Below are 26,468 nucleotides of genomic sequence, written 5' to 3' on the forward strand. Positions count from 1 at the left end.
TACTATTCATTGTTGTAACTGTTACAGATACTATTCATTGTTGTAGCTGTTACAGATACTATTCATTGTTGTAACTGTTACAGATACTTCAAAGGCTTTCTGAAATGAAATTACATATTTGTTTGTGATCAAAGGCAAGCATTCCCCTTAAGTTATTAAACAGAAAGCATGGATATACAGGAATAGAATCAGGAATGGATTTTTTTTTTTCAAATTCTGTCTTGTTAATCAAAATCACAGGCTCCCATTTTGTCAGACATGCACTGAAGGTAAACTTCGAGATCAATGAACTTTGGATGGTAGACAAATTTCCTCCTTAATCCCAAGACTAAGTGACCTCATAGATAGTTACATCAAACAGTGGTGAAACCCAAGATAAAACTGACAATAGTGTGCATTTTGACATCGGCAGGCCTGCCTTAAGAATATTATTCTGCTATCATGGCCTTCTGTAGCGGCATGCCCTGGCATCCATGAAGTCATTTTTCAGGCTAGAGTTCTTGGATCTGCAATTGTACCATGTACATTCCTCTTGGTGACACTAGTAGGTGACAACCTATTAGTTTCCAGTATGTGAAGTAAGACCGTATCTGTCTAAAACTTCCATAAAGCAGGAATGTAATCCATCATTTTTCCATCATCTCTATTTAAATCTTTCCTCAGCAAACTCTACCGCTCAACACCACCCAAAGTAAGAAAAAAATATTTTACCTTGACAGTCAGGTCATTTCCTCACTGTCACTACAAAATGAGGGATGTCTGTACAAACATGAGGTAAAGCATAAGCAGTTTCATCAAAACAATATAACACAGTAATTTCTTTACACTTTGCCCACATACTTCGAGAAGACATGCAGGGATATTCACATCCATGTGCAAAAGTATAGTCACTGTGCAGCTTTCTGTTAATGGCTTGTGTTAACTCACCTTCCAGGCAAGAATTCAACTTAACCAAAACAACCACTTATGAGATATTTATTTATTTAATGCTTGTTAACTGGGAAAGTCTGACTTGCTGATCACGAAGTATAGAAATTTTGAAAATACTAAGCTGAAAAATGCTGAAAACGCTAACATTTAAGTTTTTTTTCACAAATGCACTCTCACTACTCTGGTGATTTTCAGTACCAAATCAAACAGTACCATTATACCTTCAATGTTCACCATGAATATGACAGTTTGCTACATCTCAAACTAAAAGATTCTCCTCAATTTGCAAAATGTAGAATACCGCACAACATCTGAATCTTTGCACGAGCTGTATTCATGAAGTAGCATCACAAACCGCCAAGTTGAATTTTGTAGTGAAAATGCTTTGAAAGCTGCCAAGTTTATGGAACAGTACCTACCCCAGCACATTCTGTCAATACTCAGCATACTCTACTGCAGCTGAGAGTTCATATCCTACTGTAAGTACACAGCACTGGAGAAGGCTTAGTACTTCATTTTCAGTGCAGAGACTCGACTTTGGCTGAGGACTGTATCCAATCCTGCTGTGAGTGTGTGAAAAGTGTGCAATCCTGTGGACCATCGTGAGTGTGCAAAAAAGTGTGCACTGACAAGAAGCTTGGTATAGCCAGCCACTGCACTTAAACAAGAGGAGGGCTGTTGTAAGAAGACTTTCACCCTAAGAAACTTTCAAAAGTTATGTCAGCAAATTTTGGGCATGAAAAAAGGTGACTTCACATTTATTACAAAAAATTACCTTAAAGCAAAGGCACATTTTCAATGATAATAGTTCACGAAGTTCGGTTAAACATAAAATGTGGGCAACATAATGAACAAACACCACAAGGGCTGTGAGTGTGTTTTGTTTTCTAAGCACTGCTGCTACCTCTACAGCTGAATCCAGCTCACCACTGTGGTACTGAAAGCATGTAACATCACTCACATACACACTCTCACAAGGGGTTTCTCATAGTAGTGCCATGGTCCGCCACTTGTGCAAACCAGCAATAACAAGTGCTTACTTTAGTTTGTTTGACAGGAAATGACACAAGCGTGTCCTGGAAGACTTGGAAGTATTACTGTAGCATTGCTGTAGTGTTATCTTCTGAGCATATAATGGATGCCTTATTCTTTTACCAAACAAAACTGTATGTTTGACAATATGGCAAAATACCACTAAAGGACATAATGAGAAAGGATATTTCAATAAACAAAGGCTCCAGTTTATGGAGTTAGCATAGTAAACTACATGAAAGTTCATTTAGGCCAAATCATAAGACTGGGATTCTGAAAATGTTTAAGCAGTTTTCCCATTTAAGTTTTTTCCAGAACAACTGAAAGTTTTGCATGTACTTTACTGGCATTCTTTAGCTAAGTCCAAAATCTCAAAGGTGATACACAATTGTGTGCAGAGCTCATTGTGAATGGAGCCACCTATACTGAGCCATAAGATACAGCAAACCTACTGGCTGATAAATTCAGCTCCAACTTTACCCCTCTCTTCCCCTCAACCTTCCCTCAGGAAACACCATAAAAAATAATTCCCCCTGCTATCACTAGAGAACAGGTCCTTAATGCCCTCTCAAAGGTCAAGGGCACTGCATCAATGGGCCCAAACAATATCCCAAGATGCCTTCTAAATAGTAAGAAAAATGACCTATCAGGCCCTCTGGAATTGCTCTTTAACTGCAGCCTCCAAACAGGCTTCATTCCTCATGAATGGAGAACAGTAACAGTCATCCCTCTGCACAAAGGTGGACCATCTACAGATCCTGGAAACTACAGACCCACAAGTCTCACTAGACTTATATGTAAAGCCATAGAAATGATCAATAATGATACAGTAACCCTCCAGACACTGGACCCAACCCAGTTTGGATTTGTCAAGGACAGGTCATGCCTACTCAACCTGATGGACTTCTTTGAGAAAGTCACAAAAGCAATGGATGAGGACAAAATGGTTCACACTGCCTACCTTGACCTGGCCAAGGCATTTGACACAATACTGCACTTGGGCATTGTTGACAACCTCAAGATGTTAGGTACAAACCCGTATTTCACCTGGTGGATAGCCAATTGGCTCACAAACAGGACCCAGGAAGTTAGAACTGGGGAGTCCACCTCTACAAAGAGGCCACTCACAAGTGGAGTCTCTCAGGGATCAACCCTTAGACCGGTTCTTTTTGGCATTCACTTCTCAGAAGTCAAGGCCAATGTCAGTGGCCTCTGGGTGACTAAATTTGCAGATGATTGCAGATTAGGAGCTGTCACTGAATTGCCTACTGACACAAATGTTCTTCAGGAAAGGCTGACACAGACAAATAACTGGTGTCAGAGCCATGGACTAAAACTAAATGCCAAGAAATGCATAATGGTATCCTACAGGAAGTCATCCACCCCTGGTAACTATCATATTGACAACACACTTCTTAGACTTTTCCCAGTAGTCAGGGACTTAGGAACACACATAGACAGTAATCTAGTCTTTGACCATCATGTGTCTACAGTAGTCAGGAACTCATTCTATGTTGCGCAACTTATAAACAAAGGTATGGCATCTAGGCTCAAGGAAGTCAATGTTCCACCATATTCGACATTCATCAGACCTATCATTAAGTACAATGCCCCCTTTGGTATGTACCTAACAAGGCATATCCAAAAACTGGAATGTGCACACAGATTCCTCACTAAAAGAATACAGGGCATAAGTAAAATATCCCATGCAGACCGCCTCAAGGCCCTATCCCTGTATTCTGTCTCCTACAGGCTGTTGAGAGGAGCTCTATGCCTGGCATACAGGCCATTGTCGAACCCCATTCTAATGGACCTCCTGCATATCCACAAGAAAAATAGCACCAGAATTACCTGTTCTAAAGACTTAAACCTTGCATGTAATATAAATAAGACCTGCTGGAGAGATGTATGTATCCCACAGACTACCTTGTCTCTGGAACAAGCTCCCCATCCATACGAAGCAGAGTTCCTCCCTAACCCAATTCAAGTGCAATTTGAACAGTTGGATGGGGAACAGGAAATTCATACCTGGTTTGGCACCTGTCTCTCTCTAATGGACATAGGCAGCCTGTAAATGGCTCATCTTCCAAGCCCCTGCTTGTAAATGTTTCATCTGTCAAGCCCCTGGTTACACTTATCAAGGGTACCACAACTTGTCAGGGATTTGGGATGTATGGCTAGACTTAAAAAGGCCATTGTGGTCATTAGCCTAATAAACGCTTATGAACCTACAATGGGAGTGCACTTCATTTGTTATCATTCCTTTTTCTCTGTCCCTGCTGAAATCTTCAGTGACACAGGCCTGCAAGTTTTCAGAAAACAAGAGATGCATACTAAGCTTACCCTATGGCACTGTACTACTACATTCACCCTACGATGCTAATTCAGATGTCACATAGAGCATGGCAGCACATATGCAGGCTCTCTACAGCGGACTGGATGCACACATGTGAAAAGACAGCTATAAAGACAGCTAAATGACTATGTTACAATACCAGGAACCCTTCCTTCAGTGTCCTGTTCCTTTGAATGTCATAAGATTTCCCCAGGCATGAGAATGCACTAACTCACATTTAAGACAAGCATGAAACTTGCAGCTCAGCCCCAAACACAGCTTTCAATCTGTGAAAGAAAAAATATTTGCTACTTACTTCGGTTTGTATAATCAGTGACTTACTTTGGTTTGTATAATCAGTGCTGTTGCCTCCACCTGGTGTGGACAATGCTGAGTAAGAAACCGATGCTGGTCCCAGTGCAGCTATCATCTCCATGACGTTCGGCATGACCATGTGAATTGGACTCATGGTTCGACATCTCTTCAATACTGGTCCATCTGGCTCTTCTTTGATGTGGATGTCAGGTTTTACAGGAACTGGCTTCCAGCTGCAGGTTGGTTCTATGGTAATCTCTTCATGCTCAGAACTGGGGAAACAAAGAAACAAAAAATAAAAGGATGTTCCACACAACAGCATGCAGCAGAAACAAGGCAGCTTGTAAAACATGCTAGCAACATTGTAGTTTACAACTACATTGGTGAGAACGGCACAATACTACTTATGATGCAGCTTTTTTACAGCAGCTGCTTAGGAGGAATAGACATCAAAACAAAACGACTTACCCCCACTGCCCCCTGCACTTAAAAACTAATGTCCACAAAGTTCAAAGAAAAATATGGTTCTCATACCTTTGAAGTTAAGCTGCAATAATCACATTAGCAGGTCAGAGAGAAAGTAATTTAAAATACGGAAACACTAAAATGTAAGATGCAAAATTAAAAACATACATCGCTTACATTTTAAGAATGCTTATTGAACCATGAGCTCCTTTAATTAGTGCTCCAGCTCCCTCTGTGCTCCATGGAGGTTAGCTGATATTAGGGATAATTATGATATGCTATTATTAGGATGTTAACAGCTAGGATAGCTATTAAACTAGACTGTAGTTCTGTGTACTCTCCAAGAGCTCAAGTGCAATTCTACATTAACAAATGTGAATGATCAACATTATACAGTACGATATGTGCTTGTACTTAGCCCAGATGCATGCTAGCCTTAAATCTGTCCTTGCGCCTAACTAGGATACTGCCTACTAACAAAAACAGCATTTAACATTTTACTTTTCTTCAGTTTTTTTTTTTTTTTTTTTGCTATTTTTTGTGTTAATTTTCTTCTCATCTCTAAAAGCTGAGCAACACATCAGCAGGGTAGAAATGTCAGTGTGGTCAGATGCACTATGCCAACTGCAGGGACGCAGTTTTGCTATTGTAATTTATATAATTAGGACCAGTCCATTGCAGTTGGTGTACTGTTTTTGAATTGCATAAGTTCGGGGGGTGGGGTTCAAGTGCATGGGGGTGCAGTGAATGGCGTAATGTAGTCAGTCACACAATGGGGTAAGACCATGTAAAGGTCTTACCCCATTCTGTAGTACTCTTTCTGAATCACCAAGGGCTTAGTACTCCTTTCTACTATGTCTAACACTTCCATGATGCATTGACTTTTATGAAACCTACACCTTGTTCTTTGGAGATTTAGCATTTTTACTCATCCTATCACCCTCATTTTGCACAGTGAATGGACTTGGTGGAAAACTGGGGACACCCCTAAGGTGGGAGCCATATAAAGAACTGCTGACTGTAAGGGATAGAATGTCTCAGTTTGGAAAAATGACAAAAAAAAAAACAAAACATAAAAAAAGTAAAATCTGAGCACTTACTTGTGGATGTAGATCAGGATTCCCAGCATATACTGATCCACTTCTAACCCCTCTAGCAAAGCTGTTTTACTGCAAAAAAAAAAGTATTAGATTCGCATCTTTTTTGGTTTCCATTTAGGCTCTGACATTACTAATGAAAAAATACAGAGATCAAGATCTTGCTTAAGTAACTAGAAAAAGGTCATGACTTTAAAATTAAACTTGTTTCTATACTACAAATTCATGTCATTATAACGGCAGTGAGATTTCTAAAGTGGTAAATATCAATGTAACTTCTACATAATAACATACATGCAAATGCCCATAAAGACCCGAGTACAAATAAGTTAATGTTTCCATTTAGCCATCCATTTGTGTGAGCTCCAAATACTGTTTTAAGTACATACAAAACAAATACAAATTATAAGCAGCACAAAATACAGTTACTGCACAGATACTACTGGTATCATGACCATTTGGGGCTTACAGGTCAGCGATCAAACTCAGAAAGTGGGTTTTCCATTGGGACCTCAGGCAAAGCACAGAATGATGTGAAGTCTGATGGAAACGTTAGAGGATCAGGTGCTGCTGCACTTCTTTTTCTATGTTAGCGAGGCAGAATTTAACAGAATCGAACATTACAGTAGACAACTGTAACAGACCAGTTGGATGGACCAGTACTAGCATGTCTTTAGTTAGGACCTTTTTGGCCCCAAAAATTGAAGAAAATGGAAGCCTCCAAACAAAACAAGACCTGTTACAAAACATTGTATCATTTCTGTTTTCACAAATTCAGAGGAGGCTGCAGAGTGTTGACGACTTTCCCAAGTTATCAATGATATTAAGAAGGTCATACCAAATGTTGGCACTCATGAACAGTACCACCTCTGTGACTGTGCCTGTGCCATGCTGTAGGCCATGAAATATGTAAAGGTCTTGTTCTGCATTCTCTCTTTTTGTGTTCTTTTAATTTATACTAAGATTATGCTGTAAACATGGGAAAAGGTCCACAACTGTGTCTGTAACTTTACTTTACTGCAAGCAAACATGTCACAGGTATGCCGTCTGTCCCTCAGTAAAAAAAATCCCCTCAATGTACCTTCTTTTTCAATCTTCATGACAGGTTGTCTACCTGTATGCTTCTAATTACCCCACTCAACCATCTTTCAACCACCACTCATGCTGCAACCTCAGACAGATTAATCTTTTTTAATGCTCCCTGTCTTATGACTAAAATGAATTGACATTAATTCATCTTCCTTGTCTGTACTGCTAGCCAACAGGGTGCTGGTGGAAATTGGGCTACTGTTGGCCGAAGGAGGAGAGGAGGGGGTAGGCATGGCCGAAGGCAGGAAGAAAGGAGAAAGGCTAGGACTGTGGTAGTGAGGGTCGGAATTTTGAATGTTGGCAGTATGACTGGTATAAGGAGAGAGCTAGCTGATATGATTGACAGGTTGGCATATTGTGTGTGCAAGAGACCAGATGGCAGGGGAGTAAGGCTAGGTGTATCAGAGGTGGGTTCAAATTGTTTTATCATGATGTGGATGGGAGGAGAAATGGCGTTGGAGTTATCCTGAAGGAACAGTATGCTAAGAGTGTTTTGGAGGTGAAAAGAGTGTCTGATAAAGTGATGTTTATGAAGCTGGAAATTGATGATGTAATGATGAATGTTGTTAGTGCATATGCTCCACAAGTTGCGTGTGCGATGGACGAAAAAGAAAAATTTTGGAGTGAGCTGGATGAAGTGGTGATGACTGTACCCAAGGGTGAGAAAGTGGTGATTGGAGCAAATGGGCATGTTGGTGAAGGGAACAGAGGGGATGAGGAAGTGATGGGTAGGTATGGTGTTGAGCAAAGGAATGCAGACAGTCAGATGGTAGTGGATTTTACGAAAAGGATGGACATGGCTGTGGTGCATACATATTTTAACAAGAGGATAGGATGATATATAAGAGTGGAGGAAGATGCACACAGGTGGACTATATCTTATGTAGGAGGGCCAGTTTGAAGAAAATTGGAGAGTGTAAAGTGGTGGCAGGGGAAAGTGTAATTAGGCATCATAGGATGGTGGTTTGTAAGATGATGTTGGTGATCAAGAAGAGGAGGAGGAGTGTGAGGGCAGCACCAAGGATCAAATGGTGGAAATTGAAAAAGGGTGATTGTGAGGTGGAGTTCAGGGAAGAGTTGAGACAGGCACTGGGTGGCAGTGAAGAGTTACCAAATAGCTGGGTAACTACAGCAGAGCTAGTAAGGGAGATGGCTAGAAAGGTGCTTGGTACGACATCTGGACAGAGGCAGGATGACAAGGAAACATGGTGTGGAATGAGGAAGTGCAGGAGAGTATACAGAGAAAGAGGTTGGCGAAGAAGAAGTGGGATTGTCAGAGAGATGAAGAAAGTAGACAAGAGTATAAGGAGATGAGGTGCATGGCAAAGAGAGAGGTGGCGAAGGCTAAGGATAAGGCATATGAAGAGTTGTATGAAAGGTTGGACACTAAGGTGGGAGAAAAGGACCTGTACCGATTGGCTAGACAGAGGGACTGAGCTAGGAAAGATGTGCAGCAGGTAAATGTGATAAAGGATAATGAGGGAAACATACTCACAAGCGAGGAGAGCGTGTTGAGGAGATAGAAAGAGTACTTTCAGGAGTTGATGAATGAAGAGAATGAGAGGGAGAGAAGGTTGGATGATGTAGGGATAGTAAATCATGAAGTGCAGTGGATTAGCAAGGAGGAAGTAAGGATAGCTATGAAGAGGATGAAGAATGGAAAGGCTGTTGGTCCAGATGACATACCTGTGGAAACATGGAGGTGTTTAGGTGAAATGGCAGTGGAGTTTCTAACCAGATTGTTTAATGAAATTTTGGAAAGTGAGAGGATGCCTGAGGAATGGAGAAAAAGTGTTTTGGTACCGATTTTTAAGAATAAGGGTGATGTGCAGAGCTGTAGTAACTACAGAGGGATTAAACAGACTAGTCACAGCATGAAGTTATGGGAAAGAGTAGTGGAAGCTAGGTTAAGAAGGGACATGATGCTTAGTGATCAGCAGTATGGTTTCATGCCATTAAAGAGCATTATAGATGTGATGTTTGCTCTGAGAGTGTTGATGGAGAAGTACAGAGAAGGTCAGAAGGAGTTGCATTGTGTTTTTGTAGACTTAGAGAAAGCATACAACAGGGTGCCTAGAGAGGAGTTGTGGTACTGTATGAGGAAGTTGGGAGTGTCAGAGAAGTATGTAAGAGTGTTACAGGATATGTATCAGGGTAGTGTGAAAGTGGTGAGGTCTGCGGTGGGAGTGACGGATGCATTTAAGGTGGAGGTGGGATTATGTCAAGGATCAGCTCTGAGTCCTTTCTTATTTGCAACGATGATGGACAGGTTGACAGACGAGATCAGACAGGAGTCCCCGTGGACTATGATGTTTGCAGATGACATTGTGATCTGTAGTGAGAGTAGAGAACAGGTGGAAGAGACCCTGGAGAGGTGGAGATATGCTCTAGAGAGAAGAGGAATGAAGGTCAGCAGGCCTAAGAATATATGTGTGTGAATGAGAGGGAGGATAGAGGAATGGTGAGGATGCAGGGAGTAGAGGTGGCAAAGGTGGATGAGTTTAAGTACTTGGGATCAACAGTTCAGAGTAATGTTGAGTGGAAGAGAGGTGAAGAAGAGAGTACAGTCAGGATGGAGTGGGTGGGAGAAAAAGAGAGTACAGGCAGGATGGAGTGAGTACTAGTACCAGTAAGAGTGAAAGGGAATGTCTACAAGAGGGCAGTGAGACCAGCTATGTTATATGGGTTGGAGACAGTGGCACTGACAAAAAGGCAGGAGTTAGAGCTGGATGTGGCAGAGTTAAAGATGTTAAGATTTGCACTGGGTGTGACGAGGGTGGACAGGATTAGGAATAAGTATATTAGAGGGTCAAGCCCAGGTTGGAAGGTATGAAGACAAAGCCAGAGAGGCAAGATTACATTGGTTTGGACATGTGCTGAGGAGGGATGCTGAGTATATTGGGAAAAAGATGCTAAGGATGAACCAGGTAACAGGAAATGAGGAAGGCCTAAGATAAGGTTTATGGATGTGGTGAGAGAGGACACGCAGGTGGTATGACAGACCAAGATGCAGAGGACAGGAAGAAATGGAAACAGATGATCCTCTGTGGTGACCCCTAACGGGAACAGCTGAAAGAAGAAGATGATGATGATGATGTCCTGTCTGCCCTGTTTTACTCCTCCTTCTAAAGCTGCTTGTTTCCATGTCACATCTGCCCCATTTCTCCCACTATAATGTTGGCAAAATATAATCAAAGCCTAACATGTATATTAACTGGGACTTGTGCACACATGACATAACAATGCTTAGTTTAACGTTATGTGTGTGCAGATTATCTGTGCTGTTAACTTCGTGCCTATCAAGTGGAAGGAATTCATCAGTTTCAAATATACTCAAATAAATCAGTTTCTCATAAACTAAACTGATGACGGAGGATGAAAGAACATCTTTGCGAAAGGAGACAGACAGGTTCACTGCTGTACTGACACACAGTGGAGCTGGGTTTACTGCAGGTATGGCAGCAACAACTGGGCTGTAACATGGGCATGAACATGAGGTAGCACACACTATGCCTGCAGTCAGGTAGGAGCAGTAGGGTGCATATGCACAAGGCCAGCATTGCAAGTTGAACTTTTCTACTGTTGTGTGGGAACAGGAGTGGGGTTAAGTCACAGTTAGAAAACCCTGACTGCTGCCTGGATGATAGCCTCCAATGACTAGTTCTTCCCCTGTGGAGAATAAATGAACCAAATGGGCCATGTCCAGACAGTTAGTTGGTGCTGAGTAAAATGATAAAAAAGACCCCATCACACACGCTGTTCCCTAACTCTCCAAAGTTCTACACCTTTAAATCAGAACTGCAAAACCACCTCACTTCTGCACCCTCTCATATATCTTCTGATTCACAGTAGTGCATTCTATACTGTTCTTTCATATAGATCAGTAACTGGAAGATGACCTTGACATCTGGTGCATATACATTAGCTTAACAATATCTCCAGTAACACTGTTTTATTACAGATGGCTGCTTCTTCTACCATCTCACTTCTGCAGCAGTAGTGTAGCTGTAAATGACATTTATACAGGTTATTTTAATGATTTTGACAATTCTGCTCTTGGCACATTTCCTATTTTAATGTGCAATATATAAATGGAATTCAGGGTTCTAACTTTCTTCTTGCATAGGTCACGGCTGAGAAGGGTGCACAGACCAGTTCAATTACAGAATTGTCAAATAAATGAATGAATGAATAAGTAAATATTATACTAGTAAGACTGATTGAAGCACAACCTGCACCAAACCCCTGGTTGACCACATGCCACTCGGATTTCTCATCAACAGATGGGAATTAAAAATGTTCTGCCACCTTCTGGAGGTGGGGTATGGAAATATACAAATTACAACCTACATTTATGAAGACTTCGGTCTTGTACATTACTGAACCACTTCTTTTTATCTGTAACCCCTATGGTGGTCCCCCATCTTCCCCTGAATATGTCCATACATAAACAAGCATAAAGCAGCATATTTTACCCAGTAACATTACTTGTAATGTTTATGACTGTAGTGCCCAATGGTGAAACATTCAGCATTGGCTGACAGTTTATGACAAAGACACAGAACAGCACTGGTCAGATGTTGAACTGCAGTGCAGGAAATACATACTAGAGTGATTTATGAGCTCAGAGAGTGGGGAGCAGCTCTAAACAGACTACAAGTAAAACTCTCTAGAGCAACACAACCAGTACCTCTAATAGCCTACCAGAATTACTTAATTTAACATACTAATGTTCATCTCTGAAACAGGAAATGATGAATAATTATATCCATGTAAACTGTAAGACTGTATGTGGGTCTGTGCACATGACAGTATCCCTAACACAACCACATACCATTACATCTGAATAAAGCTATGGCAGTCATCTGGAAGCCAGATATCTGGCTTTCCAACAAATCCCATATGGTAAAGAATGTCACTGCAGTGGTGATTCCTGTGATAAACATGAATAAATACCCTCAGTAACATAAAACTTCCTTCAGATGAGGCATTAAACTGAGATCCCATCTGCCTAAGCTGGTGGCAGCTCAGCTGGATGTAAAAGCTCCTACAGAGTTTATCAAAAACAGTAGGGGGACGTTCCCAGTACCACAACCATATTTACTCTGGCCAGAATAAATACCACATTGGGTCAGCACTGAAAAGAGGCCACTAGCTTTGTACCACTAACCTGGTCAACAGGGTATACAATACAAATAAATGAACTGGACTTCATAGGTAAAAGGTTGTTACTGTATATATGTCATCTCTGATCCCTCAAAATATGATGAATTCCTTAATAAGGTTAAAGATGATGAATAATAGTATAATCAAGGAAGATTTTGATTAATACACTACTGGTGGGGCGATAGCACCAAAAGTTAGCATATACCTTGATTAATTGACAGTAATATTTTTCTTATTATCAGAATACCCAACAATGTACCATCTCTTCTGTACCAGTGTTATTCCATCGTTTGTTAAATCTGAGATAACAGTCACTTCTCCATAAATATAAACATTGTCCAAAACACCTCAACATTCCTTAACTTTTCCATTAGCAATTTTCCAAAGATTAACAGCAACCCTTGCCACTATAACCAGTATAAAACTGGTAACTGGCCCTCAATACCCCCGTGTGTGCTTAACGTTGAAATTTTCAGTACTTTACATTCCACCCTAAATTACCAGAGCTGCAGACACTTACAAAAAGACACAACTTTGAGGGGGGATCCAAGTAGGAACCCTTAGGTTGAACAAATTCAGCAATAGAAAAAATGGATCTCTGCTACCTTCAAATGTTAGCATATACTACAAAGTCAGAATGAAGACAACAGAAATACAGTAAACCAAATCCATTTCACAGGTCTAGGCCTTCTACAAGGGTAACCTGGCAATGAAGGCAAAGGAGACAACAAACTCTTCTGTAACTACATTAGAAAAACTAATGATAAAAATTAAGACTCTAATGTCTTGGCAATCAATAACACGTTCCTTAAATTTGCAAATTATTACCAACATTTTAGTCAAGAAATTCACTGTAATGTTAGATGGCCAATAAGCAAGTCTACTGCCTTCTCAAGTCTACATGATAAAGCACTGCACACACATCCTGACCTCTACCCTACACAAACTGAAATACATGTTCACTAGGTTTCTGATAATATGCTGGAGATATAAAGTACAATCTGATTTACTTGATGTGTATCACAATGAAAAAGCCTCTCTCTCCAGATGTTTTCCCACACAGATTCTCAAGTGGGACTGAGCATCTGATCTTGATACCTCTACACAGTACAGCTGTGTAAGAACTTACCATAAAAGTAGAGGTCCTACTGATCACTGTTGCAGTATTCTTAACATATGGGTTGTCACCGCTAACGTCCAACCAGGGTAGCAAAGCTTTATCTTCCCAAGGTCATACATCCAATGTATGACTTCAGCTTGTAAGCGCAGAGGTATACAGATGTGTGTACAAGCATGTACTCAGGCTGCTAGCTTGGAGACGGTCTGTGATACAAACATGTAGACAGCAGTCCAGACAGGACAGACCTTGAAAAAGTAGCCCTGGACCTGGAGAAAGCATCAATTTTGCAGTGTTGGATGAAGGTGTATACAGAAGACCAAGTAGCAGCATCCAAGATAGACCTGAAGTCCACTCCCTTGTGAAAGGTCCAGAGAAAGCCACTGTCCAAGTGGAACGAGTGCTTGGGCAGGAAGGCAAGGACTCATTAGCATACTGTGAATAGCAGTAGGAGATGGCCTTCGAGATCCAAGTTGCAATGGCTTGTTTGGAGCCCAGCTAGCCTAGCTAAGGGCTCATAAATTATACAAACAGGCTGGTCAGTCTTTCTGAAAGATTAAGTTTTGTTCAGATAAAATCAGAGTTGTCTGTGAATGTCCAGAGAATGCAGGATTCTTCCTCCTTTATTTTGAGGGTTGAGAAAGAAAGAAACAAAGAAAGGCAGAAAGGGTAGATGAATAGCCTGACTGAGGAATATCTTGTTTACTACCTTAGGCATGAAGGTTGAATTAGCCCTGAGAGTAACCACATCTTTGTGGAAAATAAGAAAAGGTAGAATGGCCATGAGAGCTTTCAAGTCAGAATCTCTCATAGCAGAGGTGACAGCCAAGAGTAAAACAGTTTCCAAGTGCAGAATTTTAAACTGGCAGAAGATGCTAGTTCATAGTAAGGTAATGTAAGCTTTCCAGCACAAAACGTACAGTTGTGTACACTTGCCATAAATGTAGATGTTCGAGTGTATTCACTGTTGCAGTCATCACATTTGGGTCATCTGCCTGCAGGTAGCCCTCAGCCAGCCTGAATACCAGAGTCTTTGGATTTCTGTATTGGATGCTGTTGCTTCTTCCATGACGTCAGTTCATCAGGGGTATAAAACATGCAGCCAACGCCATTACATCAGTTTTTCTTGCCCCCACAATAGGAAGCAATTATATGGTATGGTACACCCCCTTCAAAAAGCAAATACACATGATATATATATATATATATATATACACATATACATATATACATATATATATATATATATATATATATATATATATATATATATACATATATATATATATATATATATATATATACACATATACATATATACATATATATATACATATACATACACCAAACAAGAAGGAAAGGTAGAGCCAAGAGAAGTCAGGGGGCTGGAGGGAGGGTAACCAGTATTGCAACAGTGAAGACACTAGAACATCTACATTTATGGTAAGTGTACACAACTGTACTATGTTCTTCATGTTTCACTGTTGCAGTCATCATATTTAAGTTGATTCCCAAAGCTAAGGAAGGGTGGAGGTAGTTAAAGAGCATTAGGGCTAGCAATAAGGCCCTGTAAAACTGCTGTGGCAAATCCAGCTCTGGATTTAGAAAAGATAGGCAGGTGGTAATGCTTGGTGAAAGTATGTACAGAGCTCCAGGTTGCAGCTTCCAGGATGTCCCTGGTAGGGACTCCTCTGAGAAATGCAGTAGAGGTAGCTGTAGCCCTGGTGGAATGTGTTCTTATCCCCTGTAGGGTAGAATTTCCATGGTGTTTGTAGCAGAAATGAATGCAATGTGCTATCCATTTGGAAATGGTTTGCTTTGAAATGGCCTTCCCTTCTGCCCCTGCAGCAAAGCTCACTAGCAGCTGGTCAGATTTTCTGAGAGGCTTAGTCCTGTCCAAATAGAATCTAAGCTGCCTGTGTACATTCAGAGAATGCAGTATCCTTTCCCCTTTATTCTCAGGATTAGGGAAAAAAGTAGGCAAATGAATGGACTGGTTTAGAGCCACACCTTGGGCATGAAGGATGGATTAGTTCTGAGGGAAACACTGTCCGCATGGAAGATGATGAAGGGTTCCACTGCCATGAGGGCCTGTAATTCAGACACTCTTCTTGCTGAAGTGATGGCTAGAAGTAAAGCTGTTTTCCAAGAAAGGAATTTCAACTCTGCTGTAGCAGCTGGTTCAAAGGGGAGAAGAGTGAGTTTTTCCAGTACAAAGTTAAGGTCCCAGGCTGAAGTGGGAGCCCTTCTGAGCGGTCTTAAATTTTTGGCCCCTCAAAGGAATTGTTTTAGCAGGGGATGAAAGAAGAGGGGTGGGTCAGTATTATAATGTGCTGATATGGCAGAGGCATGAATCTTAACTGAAGAGAAAGATAGGCCCTTGTGGAGCATTTCTGTTAAATAATCTAGAATATGAGGTAAGCTGGGCACCTTTGTGCCCATCCCCTGAGGCTGGCTCCAGGAACAGTATCTTTTCCACTTTTCTGAATAGGATTTTCTAGTACTAGGCCTCCTTGCCTCAAGAATGACATCCAGCACCTGCTTACTGAGGGTTGCTGGAGATGAGGTTAGGGAATTAGCCAGGCTGCAAGGTTCAGGGTTTAAAGCTGAGGGTGCAGAATCTGGCCCGCCTGCTGGGAAAGCAGGAAAGGGGTCTGAGGCAGATGCCAAGGTTGTAGCACTGTCAGACTGTGCAAAAGGGGATACCAGTGCTGGCGTGGCTAGTCTGGTGCAATCAGTATTGTCCTTGGCTTCTCCTGTTTGATCTTTAGTAGAACCTTCGAGAGGAGAGGCAGATGGGGAAAAGGCATAAACTGAGAGGCTTTCCCAGGTAAAGGACAGGGCATCCACTTTCCAAGCTTGACTGTGGGGAGTTCTGGTGCAGAATTTGTTCAATTGGTAGTTCTCAGGGGAGGCAAACAGGTCTACCCCTGGAGTTCCCCATTTGTTCCTCAAGAGCTTGAATATTTTGGGTTCCAGTTTCCATTTGTGTGGGTCCATGAGATTTCTGTTTAAGTCATCTGCCAGCGAATTTAGTTTGCCTGGCAGGAAATGAGCTTGCAGGTTCATTATGTAGCTTAAGGCTGTGTTCCACAGAGCCATGGCTAGTCTGCAGAGAGGGTAGGAATGGGTTCCCACCTGCTTGTTTATGCACCACATGACTGTGGTGTTGTCCGTCTTTACCAATAGTTGTCCTGGAAGAATAAGCTAACATTTCTTTTTGATTGATATGCAGGTGCATTGGTTTTGGGTTCCATTTGCCCTGAATGCACTGCCCTGCCATATGAGCCCCCCATGCATAGTCTGATGTGTCTGTTGTTAGGATTTGGGAGGCAGGGGGTAGAGTGAAAGGGAGTCCCTTGTTGTGGTAGCAGGCCTCTGCCCACCAAAGGAAATCTGCCCTTAGACAAGGGATAATAGGAATCATTGTTTCCAAGTCCTGAGAATGTTGACATCATAGGCTTTTTAGGTACCATTGACGTTTCCTCATATGCAGTCTTGCATATGGAATTAATAGAATCCAAGAGGCCATGAACCCCAGGGCTTGCAGGACTTTCCTTGCAGACAGCTGAGTTTTTGTGGCCAGTAGTCTGAAGTAGGTTGTCAAATGAACTTGTTTCTCTGGAGTGAGGAATGCCATCTGGGAAGGTGTGTTCAATCTTGCTCCCAGGAATACAATCTGTTGGCAGGGTAACAGGTGTGATTTCTTCTCGTTGATGGTGTACCCCAGTGAAGTTAGAAGTCTCTTTACAAATGCCAGGTGCTGTAATAGCAAGTCCTGACTCTCTGCTTGAATCAGGCAATCATCCAAATATGGGTAAATCTGAATATTTCTCTGCCTACAAAATGCAATGGCCGGAGCTAGGCATTTTGTAAATACCATGGGCGCAGTAGATAAGCCAAAGGGCAGAAGTGAAGAGAACTGATAATGCATGGAGCCTGCCTTGAAGAGTAGGAATTTGCAGGATTCCCTTATTGGGATGTGCAGGTAAGCTTCTTTTAAGTCTAGAGTTGCCAACCAGGAATCCTTGGCTAGCATAAGAAGAAGCTGCTGAAGAGTTAGCATTTTGAATTTTGGAACCACCAGAAAGGTGTTGAGAATAGAAAGGTCCACGACAGGATGCCAGGAGTTTTCTTTTCTAGGAACCAGGAACAGTCTTAAATAAAAACCTTGTCCCCTTTGTTCTGCTGGAACAGGTTGAATAGCCCTGATACTGAGGAGAGAGAGATAGCACTTGTTTTTGGGCCTCCGCCCATTGGTTTGGAGGAAGGTCTGGCCATCCACTTGGGGTTGGGAGTGAGTGGAAGTGGAATCTGTACCCTAGGAAAATTATATTTAAAACTCATTTGTCTTGGGTAATGAGTTCCCAGTTTTTTATATGCAGGGCGAGCTTTCCTCCTAAAGGAGCAAGTAGTTGAGCAAGGCTTGGTAGGGGTAAGGATAAGCCATTGTGCCATTTTTCCATAGGGGGAGGCTTACTACTCCCTGCTTTGGAAGTGGGGGCCCCTCACTGCTTCGATCTGTGCATAGCCTGAGACTGAAGTCTTGGTGGTCTGCTGCTCCTGGGTTTGGACTGAGAAGACCTGAAAGGGACTGGAAAGGACCAGTTCTTTGAAGGCCAATGCCTACTGAATCTAGGTGGCTGTACTTGTAAGAAATCATTAACAGTTTGCATAGATTTAGCTTTTTCCTCCATCCTTTTGATGACTTCTTCTGCTTTGTTGCCAAAAAGGCACTCTTGGTGTAAGGGCACATCCAGTAATTTAGCATGATCTGGCAAGTTTTGTTCCTTAAGCCAAGCATGCCTTCTAAGTACAGACCCAGTGACAGCAGCCCTGCAAGATGCTTCTAAAGCATCAAAATCACATTGCAAAGTATGTTTACCTATTTGGTCAGCAGAATGCATTAACTCTTGTAAATCTTTGTGCTCAGCACAGTCAGGAATCAACATCATTTTATGTTTAATTAATCCCATAATATGCTGCTGATACTTTAACATATGAAACTGGCAATTTAAAGCCCTAATGGCCAAAGTGGCAGAATTATATACCTTCTTACACCATCTGTCTAAAGCTCTAGAATCCCTATCAGAAGGGGTAGGATTTTTGGCAGTAGTAGCCTTAATGCCTTTTAGTCCTTGGGAAATGGTCTCTAGATCTGCAATAGGATTCTTGAAAAGGAATTTGTGAGAGTCAGGTACTCTGTAGTACCTGTCAGATTTCCTGGGAGCTGGAGGCAAAGTGTCTGGGGTAAGGCTGGATTCCAAGAAAACATAATCTACAATCTCCAGAACAGGAGAGATAGCTAGAGGCCTGCATTGAGGCAGGTTTAAAATTCCCTAAGTCTGTTTTTGGATTGAGAATAGTCCTGGCTTTCCCTGTGGAAATGCTCCCTGAGGGTATGCAAGGTTTCACCAAGAGAAAAATCTTCTGGAGGGGAATGGAATCCTCTGTATCAGAATTCTCATAAGTAGATAAGGGTAAATTATTTTAGTCAGAAGAAACAGAGATATCAGATTCCTGATCAGAAGAATCAGAAAGAAAATCAGTTCTAGGTCTCTTAGAGGGAGAAGGCTGACTTCCCCTAATTAAGGTAAAAGGTCTTCAGCCATTCTAATCATTTGTTTTTGAGGCATATGGGCCTGAGAATGTGCTTTGGTCATCAGATTTCTAGGCTTAGTGTGAGCTTTAGGCTTGAGGAATTCGGTATTTTTAGCTTGAAATAAAGTCATCGGTTTAATATGAAAATTGGTAGGCCTGAATACACCCTCAGAAGCCAGTGCCTGCACAGTGGCTCCAGACCCATACAAGGTAGAAACATCTACAGATTCCATAGTTGAAGAAGCATCTCACGGCATACCAGACTCCGAATGGCTCTCAGTAGAGGCCTGCAAATCTGTAGTAGCGGGTATAAGGGCCTGCAAAAGCGCCTCACTGAGTACCGGCGGACTGGCGACTAGCTTATTGGAAGCATCGTCGGCAGTTTTGGACCTATGCGGTCTATCTCTGTCTTTATCCTTACGTTTTTTTGGAAGACTGGTAGTCGGATGGCTTAACGAAGGCATTTCGGAGTATGGAGATAGAGAACAAAAGTATTTAGCTACAAAAATAGCCCAATGATGAATAGTTCAGGTGTTGAACAAGGCACAAAACCGACAGTGAGGGACGTCGTGGTCTGGGCCTAAACAAGTGATGCAGTAAAAATGAAAATCTCTATGAGGTATTTGCTTTCCACAGGCAAGACAATTGTTAATTTTTTCTGACATCGGTTAGAGCAAGAAAAAAGGATCCCCAACGGGGTACTTATCTTTTTGAAGACTTCAGGTCTGAAATTCAAAAATGAAAATTTCAGGAATCAGCCGACCGGCACTTGTGAACTGCTTCTGCTTCTGGCACCGCACGGTAAAAAAGACTGATGTAATGGCATCGGCTGCATGTTTTATACCCCCGATGACCTGACGTCATGGAAGAAGCGACAGCATCCGACGCACAAATCCGAAGACTCTGGTATTCAGGAAAGCTGAGGGCTACCTGCAGGCATATAACTCAAATGTGATGCAACAGTGAAACATGAAGAACATCTGAGATTCCAAGGAGGCAGTTGAGTTTCCTTGGTTGGTTAAGATTAAGGACTCCCCTCAGGAAAAGCTTGACCTCCGCTCTGGCTGAAAGACTGGGCATGTAGCATCTCTCTCAGTAGCTGGGGAAAAGGAGTGAACAGACTTCTCCCAGGGCTTGTTTAAAGCTATCACAGCTTTTAAACCTATTTCCTTTGGGTCTCCACAACCACATACTACACCAAGGGATTTGGCCTTGCATCACATAGAACATTTGTTAAAGTGAGCAGAATGGGGACAGTTAGGTACACTGCACTCTGGGACTACACAAAACAATTAAAGGGTATGACAGTCCCAAAACATAATCTATTTTCTGCAATCAAGAACTGAGAAAAGTATTGGTTCTAGTACTCCTCTAACAGAAGCAAACAATAAAATACAATGAAAGGTTCTCTAATGAGGCACTTAGTTTTTCAACGAGATCTGGTTTGGACTAATGGATGCAGAATACATAGGTGGATGTTGCAGGCTCCAATAGCAAGAAAGAGCTACAAGATGGAGCTGGTCAATGACCCTTATACCCAGACATCCTGACATGAGGTACAGGGCATGCGCCAGCCCAGGAGGAGGGCTTTAAATCTCCGGTAGTCGTATCGGCCAAGGGCTACCACAGAAGAATAACCATATTATTATTACTGCAACAGTGAAACACAATGAGCATTAATGGTTTCTTCATACCTGCATAAAGTTCTTTAGATGAATTTATGATTCAGAATTATTTATCATTGATATATTCATTTAAAAAATTCTTAACATGGCAGACCCTTTGAATTCAGAAGAAAGGGTAACGTAATTTTTAATTATTCAAAGTAAGGAATGTTCCTCAGGTACAGGTGAGATGCATGATGAAGGAATTGCCATATGTGCTGCATACACCTGGATTTTGCCAGAGCCTTTGGTACTGTCCCCTGAGCACTGACCATAAACAAAATGAAAGTCATTGGAAGTATAACTCATTAGACTGAAAAGTGGTTGCAGTGCAGGATACAGTGCGTTAAAGTAGGTAGCCAGTTCTCACATCCTGCAGGAGTTATCCTGGGGAGGGGGGGGTAGGTCTTGCCCCCTCCCCTTTACCATTTAATTTTCAGACATGCCGGTGTGATAATACATGGCATACAACTTTGTCAATAACTGTTGGTCAGCATACATATTGGGTGTGCAAACAACAACATAACATTTATCAATAGAAAAGTGCAGTGCTGTTTCACATGATAAGTAAGTGGTCTCAGTTAATGACACTACCAAGTGTCATTTATTAAACATACGGATCATCTGCATGTCCTCCCCGCGGTTGGGTGGGAGTTCGAAAGACATGCATAAATGAGCATGCCTTCGTTGAAGGTTGAACATCGAGCTGGCACCTCGGCGTTCGTGAAAATCTACTGCCAATCATTAGTGGACCAGTGTTCCACTGTGGCGACCCCTAACCGGGAAAAGCCGAAAGACAACAACCTCAAGCTGTTAGAGCGGCACTGTTGGCTACAGGACTCTCCTCCCACAGGTGTACTTTGTTGCGCTGTAGATGTAACTAAGGAAGAGCCTAGTCATGTACCAAAAAAATTAAGACATCACTAGGAAAGACAAAAAAGCAATATCTAATTCCTATTCAGCAGAAAACAAGGAAGGGAACACTTATAGTTGTATAACGCAAAACCATAGCTCTCAACCTTCCATCACCAAAATGAGGAACACTCGTCTCCATAATGTGGAACAAATGGGCAAAATGTGGAACACATACTAATGACTTACTAACAACTTCAACTAGGAAGGTCATAGGATGGTTAAAATACGCTGTTTGCACATATAATGAAGATCCTTTAATAAATTAATATGATTAATGTCAATTTACCATGGAGTTCACCTAAAACATTCCTAACACTGAATGTGTAACAGACCCTTTCAATGTGGAACTTTGTGGAATTTCGAGGAGCATGACCCTTTTAAGACCCCAAATGAGGTACGTCCCCCATAACGTGGTACACTTGAGAGGTATGCGCAAAACATCACAAACCACTCACAAAAGTGTAGAAATGCAGCTGGAGCCATTTTGCCTTATCTCAAGCTTCTATAATGAAAAACAAATGGTGATGGACAGAAAGCTGCAGGAGCATTGTGGTTAAAGGAAGAAGGATCAACAGCCTGGAAAGTTTTACTAGCTCAGCTATTTCATCCATGGGTTGGAGTCCTAATTGTTTTTTTTTTTTTTTTTTTGTTTGTTAAGCCTGTCATTTCATGAGATTTGTAGTAGTGACACATATACTGTTTTTCTGGGGATGGAGGTATATTCTGGAAGATGGCATACAACTATAAATACTGGCTGATAATCTGTATAAGTAAAGTCAAACGTGATGTAAAAATGGGACTACAGCACAACAGATTCAGTTGAAAAAAATGTGTATTTGCAAGTCATACTGAAGAACCTTTTGCACCATTTTCTTTAAACTTAGACAAATGAGTTGTAGAGATGTGCTTTAAAAGTCTTCTGAAAAAAGGTGTTGGCAAATTCAGGTTATACAGAAGCTTGTAATCCTTGCTGTTGGTATAATAACTGTGTCAATAAACCTCCCATCTAGTTGCGCAATACAGACGTCTAATGATCTGATTCATTTCTACTGTGAGAAGCCAGTAACAAAGGGACACATTTTCTCAGTTATGTGTCAAAAGTGGGCAGAGCAGATCTGTTGCAGTGACTAATCTTACAAGAATCTCTAAACAAAGTGTCCACATATTGTTGCTATGGATACAAGTTCTTCTTTTCCCAGCTACTGTGCTTTGAAACTGGTCTACTTTTCAGCCATTTTATTTTTATTTTATTATTATTTTGTCTTGGTAATGCCTGTAATTACCATATACAAAAATCTCTTCCTTAGTTATAAACATACAGGTCTGTTAACTGCCTGCAGTATGAGCATCTGCCCTGGAACTAAACCTGGCAAACTGGTGGCCACCCCATTCTTTTAAAAATACAATTTCCTATACTTACTTGCACACAGGACACCTCCAAGTTCCTCTTTCACAGTTCAGTTGAAGGTATGACTCTAGATCAAAACACTACAGGAAACAGCAAAAAAAAAAATAATTAATTAAAGGACAGCTGTACTACACGTTGCAATTTCACTGTAAAATGCATTGTTCCTATCTCTAATACATATTCTCTTAATATTAAAGGATTCTGTTTAGATTAAATGTAGCATGTATCTAGTGACCTAGGCATTTCAGTAAAAATAAAAAATAAAGTTTTAACATTTATCTGTGTAGGATTTGATAAAAGATTGTTTATGGAGTTTCAGATTAGTCCTTCACTACTTCAACGGGTGGTTGAAGGTTAAACAGAGCCCCCCCCCCCCATGTCACTCTTTGCAGCCTCTTTCATGGAATATGGATGGGCTGTGATGCTTACACTGTTTTCATGCATGCAAGACGATCATGTCAAATCTGCAAATACATAACTTTTAAATACCATTGTGCATAAGATAAAAAAGGCAGTTGTTTGTATGCAATGGCTTGACTATACAAAGGCATTTCTGAAAAAAAGACTGTTTATTCAGCTAAGGCTTTCTTATAGATTTTTCCTTTTACTGTTTTGCTTGGGAATTCCATACTACACCTAAGATTAATTCTGGATGCAATGCATGGTGTAAGGAAGAACTCTTGACTAGTTTGTAGGCTGTGCAGACTCAAAGCCGCAGACATTTTAACTTCACAGCTGGCTGCTTGAGGTTATACTGCCCTCTTGTGGTACAGTTGATTATTACACTGACTCATAGAGTCCTGATGCTGCACTGGGTGGTTGGATACCTGTTTTAGGCAGTAATCCCATTACTGCAGTCAACCAAAAGCCAGTAGTAGTTATCAAAGAGGTAAAGTAGTATTTGTCTGACAGATGCTTTTGCTTTGTTCCATAGTCATTTGGGGCACCACTCTTGTTAACATCACTCAAAACTGCCAAAAACAAAGCTATCGAGTACTTTCTGATTTTTTCCCAGATATACTGCCTGGTGAACTTGCCTGTATGTGCCTGCAGTCGTGACCTCTGGCAGGGAGCTGGATTCTTCGGAATGTGATAGGACATTTCAGTGACACTCTTATAGCAGTCTGTTCCACACCATCTTCACCGTTCATTCCAGGAGTCCCTGGTATTGTTCCACTACTGAAGTTACGTTTGACTGTTAATCAGAAAAAAACAGGCTGTTAAGACTTAAATATTTGTAAAAAACTGCAAAATCTATAGATAAATACTACATTTTTGGAAAGGTGTTCCATGAAGTAAGCAATAAGTCATGTGACTCCACTGAGAGAGGAAGTGAAGAAATGAGACATCATTTCCTAATGGTTAGAAGAGTCAGGATATGGCAAGGGAGTTGGATGGCACTGGAAAACACTTACTGCACTGGCCATCCATGAATCAGGCAGTACAGCAAAAACTACAAAAGGATACTGGCCACCTTTGTCCCTATTAGGAAGGGGAAGCTTGTAAATGCTTAATTATACATACCCAAGCTATAACGCCAATAAAATGAGTGGTACAAAAACCTGTCAAACACATTTGGGAAACATGACTAGGCTTTCAAAGGCCATTTATGATCATTAGCCTAGTAATTACCTACAAAGCTATGAATCTTAAGATGAGGGAGGTGGAAAAGCAAAGCACAACAGGTCTGATAAGCAAGATGGTCAAGCACAACTTCCTTGAATGGGGCGAAAAGCTTGTAAAAACAGTGAACAATACCTAACTTTTCTGAAGCTTCTCTTGCATAAGGTTATTTATTTCTATTCTTTCACTTTTTTTAACAATGGCAAAATGCTAATTCCAGTGGACTATTTTCAGCTTCAGCCCAGAATTACAAATGTAAACCAGATCAACTCAAGAAGTCAAAATAGTATATAGGATCATAGGATCACAGGAAGTTACTAGGCTATTGGCGTTGAGGCCCTTATAAGCCTAGCGAAGAGTTTAGCCCATGTTTAGACAAGACAACAACTGATGTCCCTTGTCCAGCAAGGACATGGGTGGAAGCCCATGGATGTATTTTCTGTTTCTCATCCAGTTATCCAGGTTGCGCTTAAAAAGGGGTAAAGATGTACTCTGCTTGATGTGGAGAGGGAGTCTATTCCACTGATGGGGGAGTCTCTGGGACACAAATCTGTCCCGCCAACAAGTCCTATTGATGTCACAGACCATGTTGAGGCCTCGCGTGTGGGTTACTCGAGTGAAGCTTGACTTGTGGGTATGCAGCAGTCCCATCAAGGCAGGGTCAGAGATTTCCTTATATGCCAGACAGAGGTCATCTCTGCGGAATCTGTATGAAAATGAGTAGCGGGACAGTGCTTTCAGCCTGTCTGTGGATGACAGATCTTTGAGGCCCTGGATTCTCCTGGTGAGGAACCTCTGTTGTCTCTCCAACTGCTGCATGTGCTTTGCAAGGTACATGCCGAATGGGGCATTGTACTCAATAATGGGCCTTATAAGGGAAGAATATAAGGATGTTATGACCTCCTTGTCCCTGGATGAGATACCCTTACTTAAGAGGTGGGCCATGTAGAAAGGTTTCCATACAAAGGAAGCAACATGGTGGTCAAAAGTCAGGTTGCTATCAACCTGGGTGCCCAAATCCCTCATGACTGATTGCGTGCTTAGGACATTGTTATTAATTTGATAATTTGTGGGGATGTGACTTTCCCCAAAGGGGATGATGATGCATTTTTTGGTATTCAGCTTGATGCCATGTTTCTAGGACAGCATCCAGCTTGCAGTCATGTGTAAACTTGGTCAGCCATAGCCCACTGGTTTTGGCCTGCACCTCAGAAAAGTTTATCCCAAATAATACAGGCCTCAAGACCAAACCCTGGGGTATGCCACTCATTACGGGTCTACTGCTTGAGGTGGCTTCCCTTACTTTGATTAAGTGGGTTTTATCAGTGAGACAGTTAGCTACCCATCTGGTAACATACAGATTGATGCCAGGTTGAGACAGTTTAAAAATTATGCCCAAGTGGGGAATAGTGTCGAAGGCTTTGGCCAGGTCAAGGTAGGCAGTGTGCATCATCTTCCCCTCGTCCATGGCTTTGGTGACTGTCTCAAAAATGTCAGCCAAATTTAACAGACATGACCTCCCCTTGATGAAGTCAAACTGTGTGGGATTGAGTGTTTGGAGGTTGCCAATGTCCTTGTTAATGAGGTCCATGATAATCCGTTCCATGGCCTTGCAGATCAGGCTAGTTAAGCTGATGGGTCTATAATTTCCTGGATCGGTGGCCACTCCACCTTTGTACAATGGGATGACAGTGGCTGTCCTCCACTCAGC

The 26,468-nt window shown here is 41.6% G+C and overlaps 1 protein-coding gene across 6 annotated transcripts in view; it reads right to left on the reverse strand.

The window, feature by feature from the left end:
- ZMIZ2 (zinc finger MIZ-type containing 2) overlaps positions 1 to 26,468 on the reverse strand; it is a 698,887-nt gene that overhangs the window by 65,278 nt on the left and 607,141 nt on the right. For all 6 annotated transcript variants that reach the window (XM_044084229.1, XM_044084228.1, XM_044084227.1 and 3 more), the window contains 4 exons: positions 24,172 to 24,329; positions 23,147 to 23,214; positions 6,178 to 6,246; positions 4,640 to 4,884 (listed from right to left, as the gene is read on the reverse strand). In XM_044084229.1, the coding sequence (XP_043940164.1) occupies positions 4,640 to 4,884; positions 6,178 to 6,246; positions 23,147 to 23,214; positions 24,172 to 24,329 (540 nt within the window). The remainder of the gene's footprint in view (positions 1 to 4,639; positions 4,885 to 6,177; positions 6,247 to 23,146; positions 23,215 to 24,171; positions 24,330 to 26,468) is intronic.

This window comes from Protopterus annectens, chromosome 9.part0 (assembly GCF_019279795.1).
Source record: "Protopterus annectens isolate FY-2018-M chromosome 9.part0, PAN1.0, whole genome shotgun sequence".
NCBI classification, from domain to species: Eukaryota; Metazoa; Chordata; order Ceratodontiformes; family Protopteridae; genus Protopterus; species Protopterus annectens.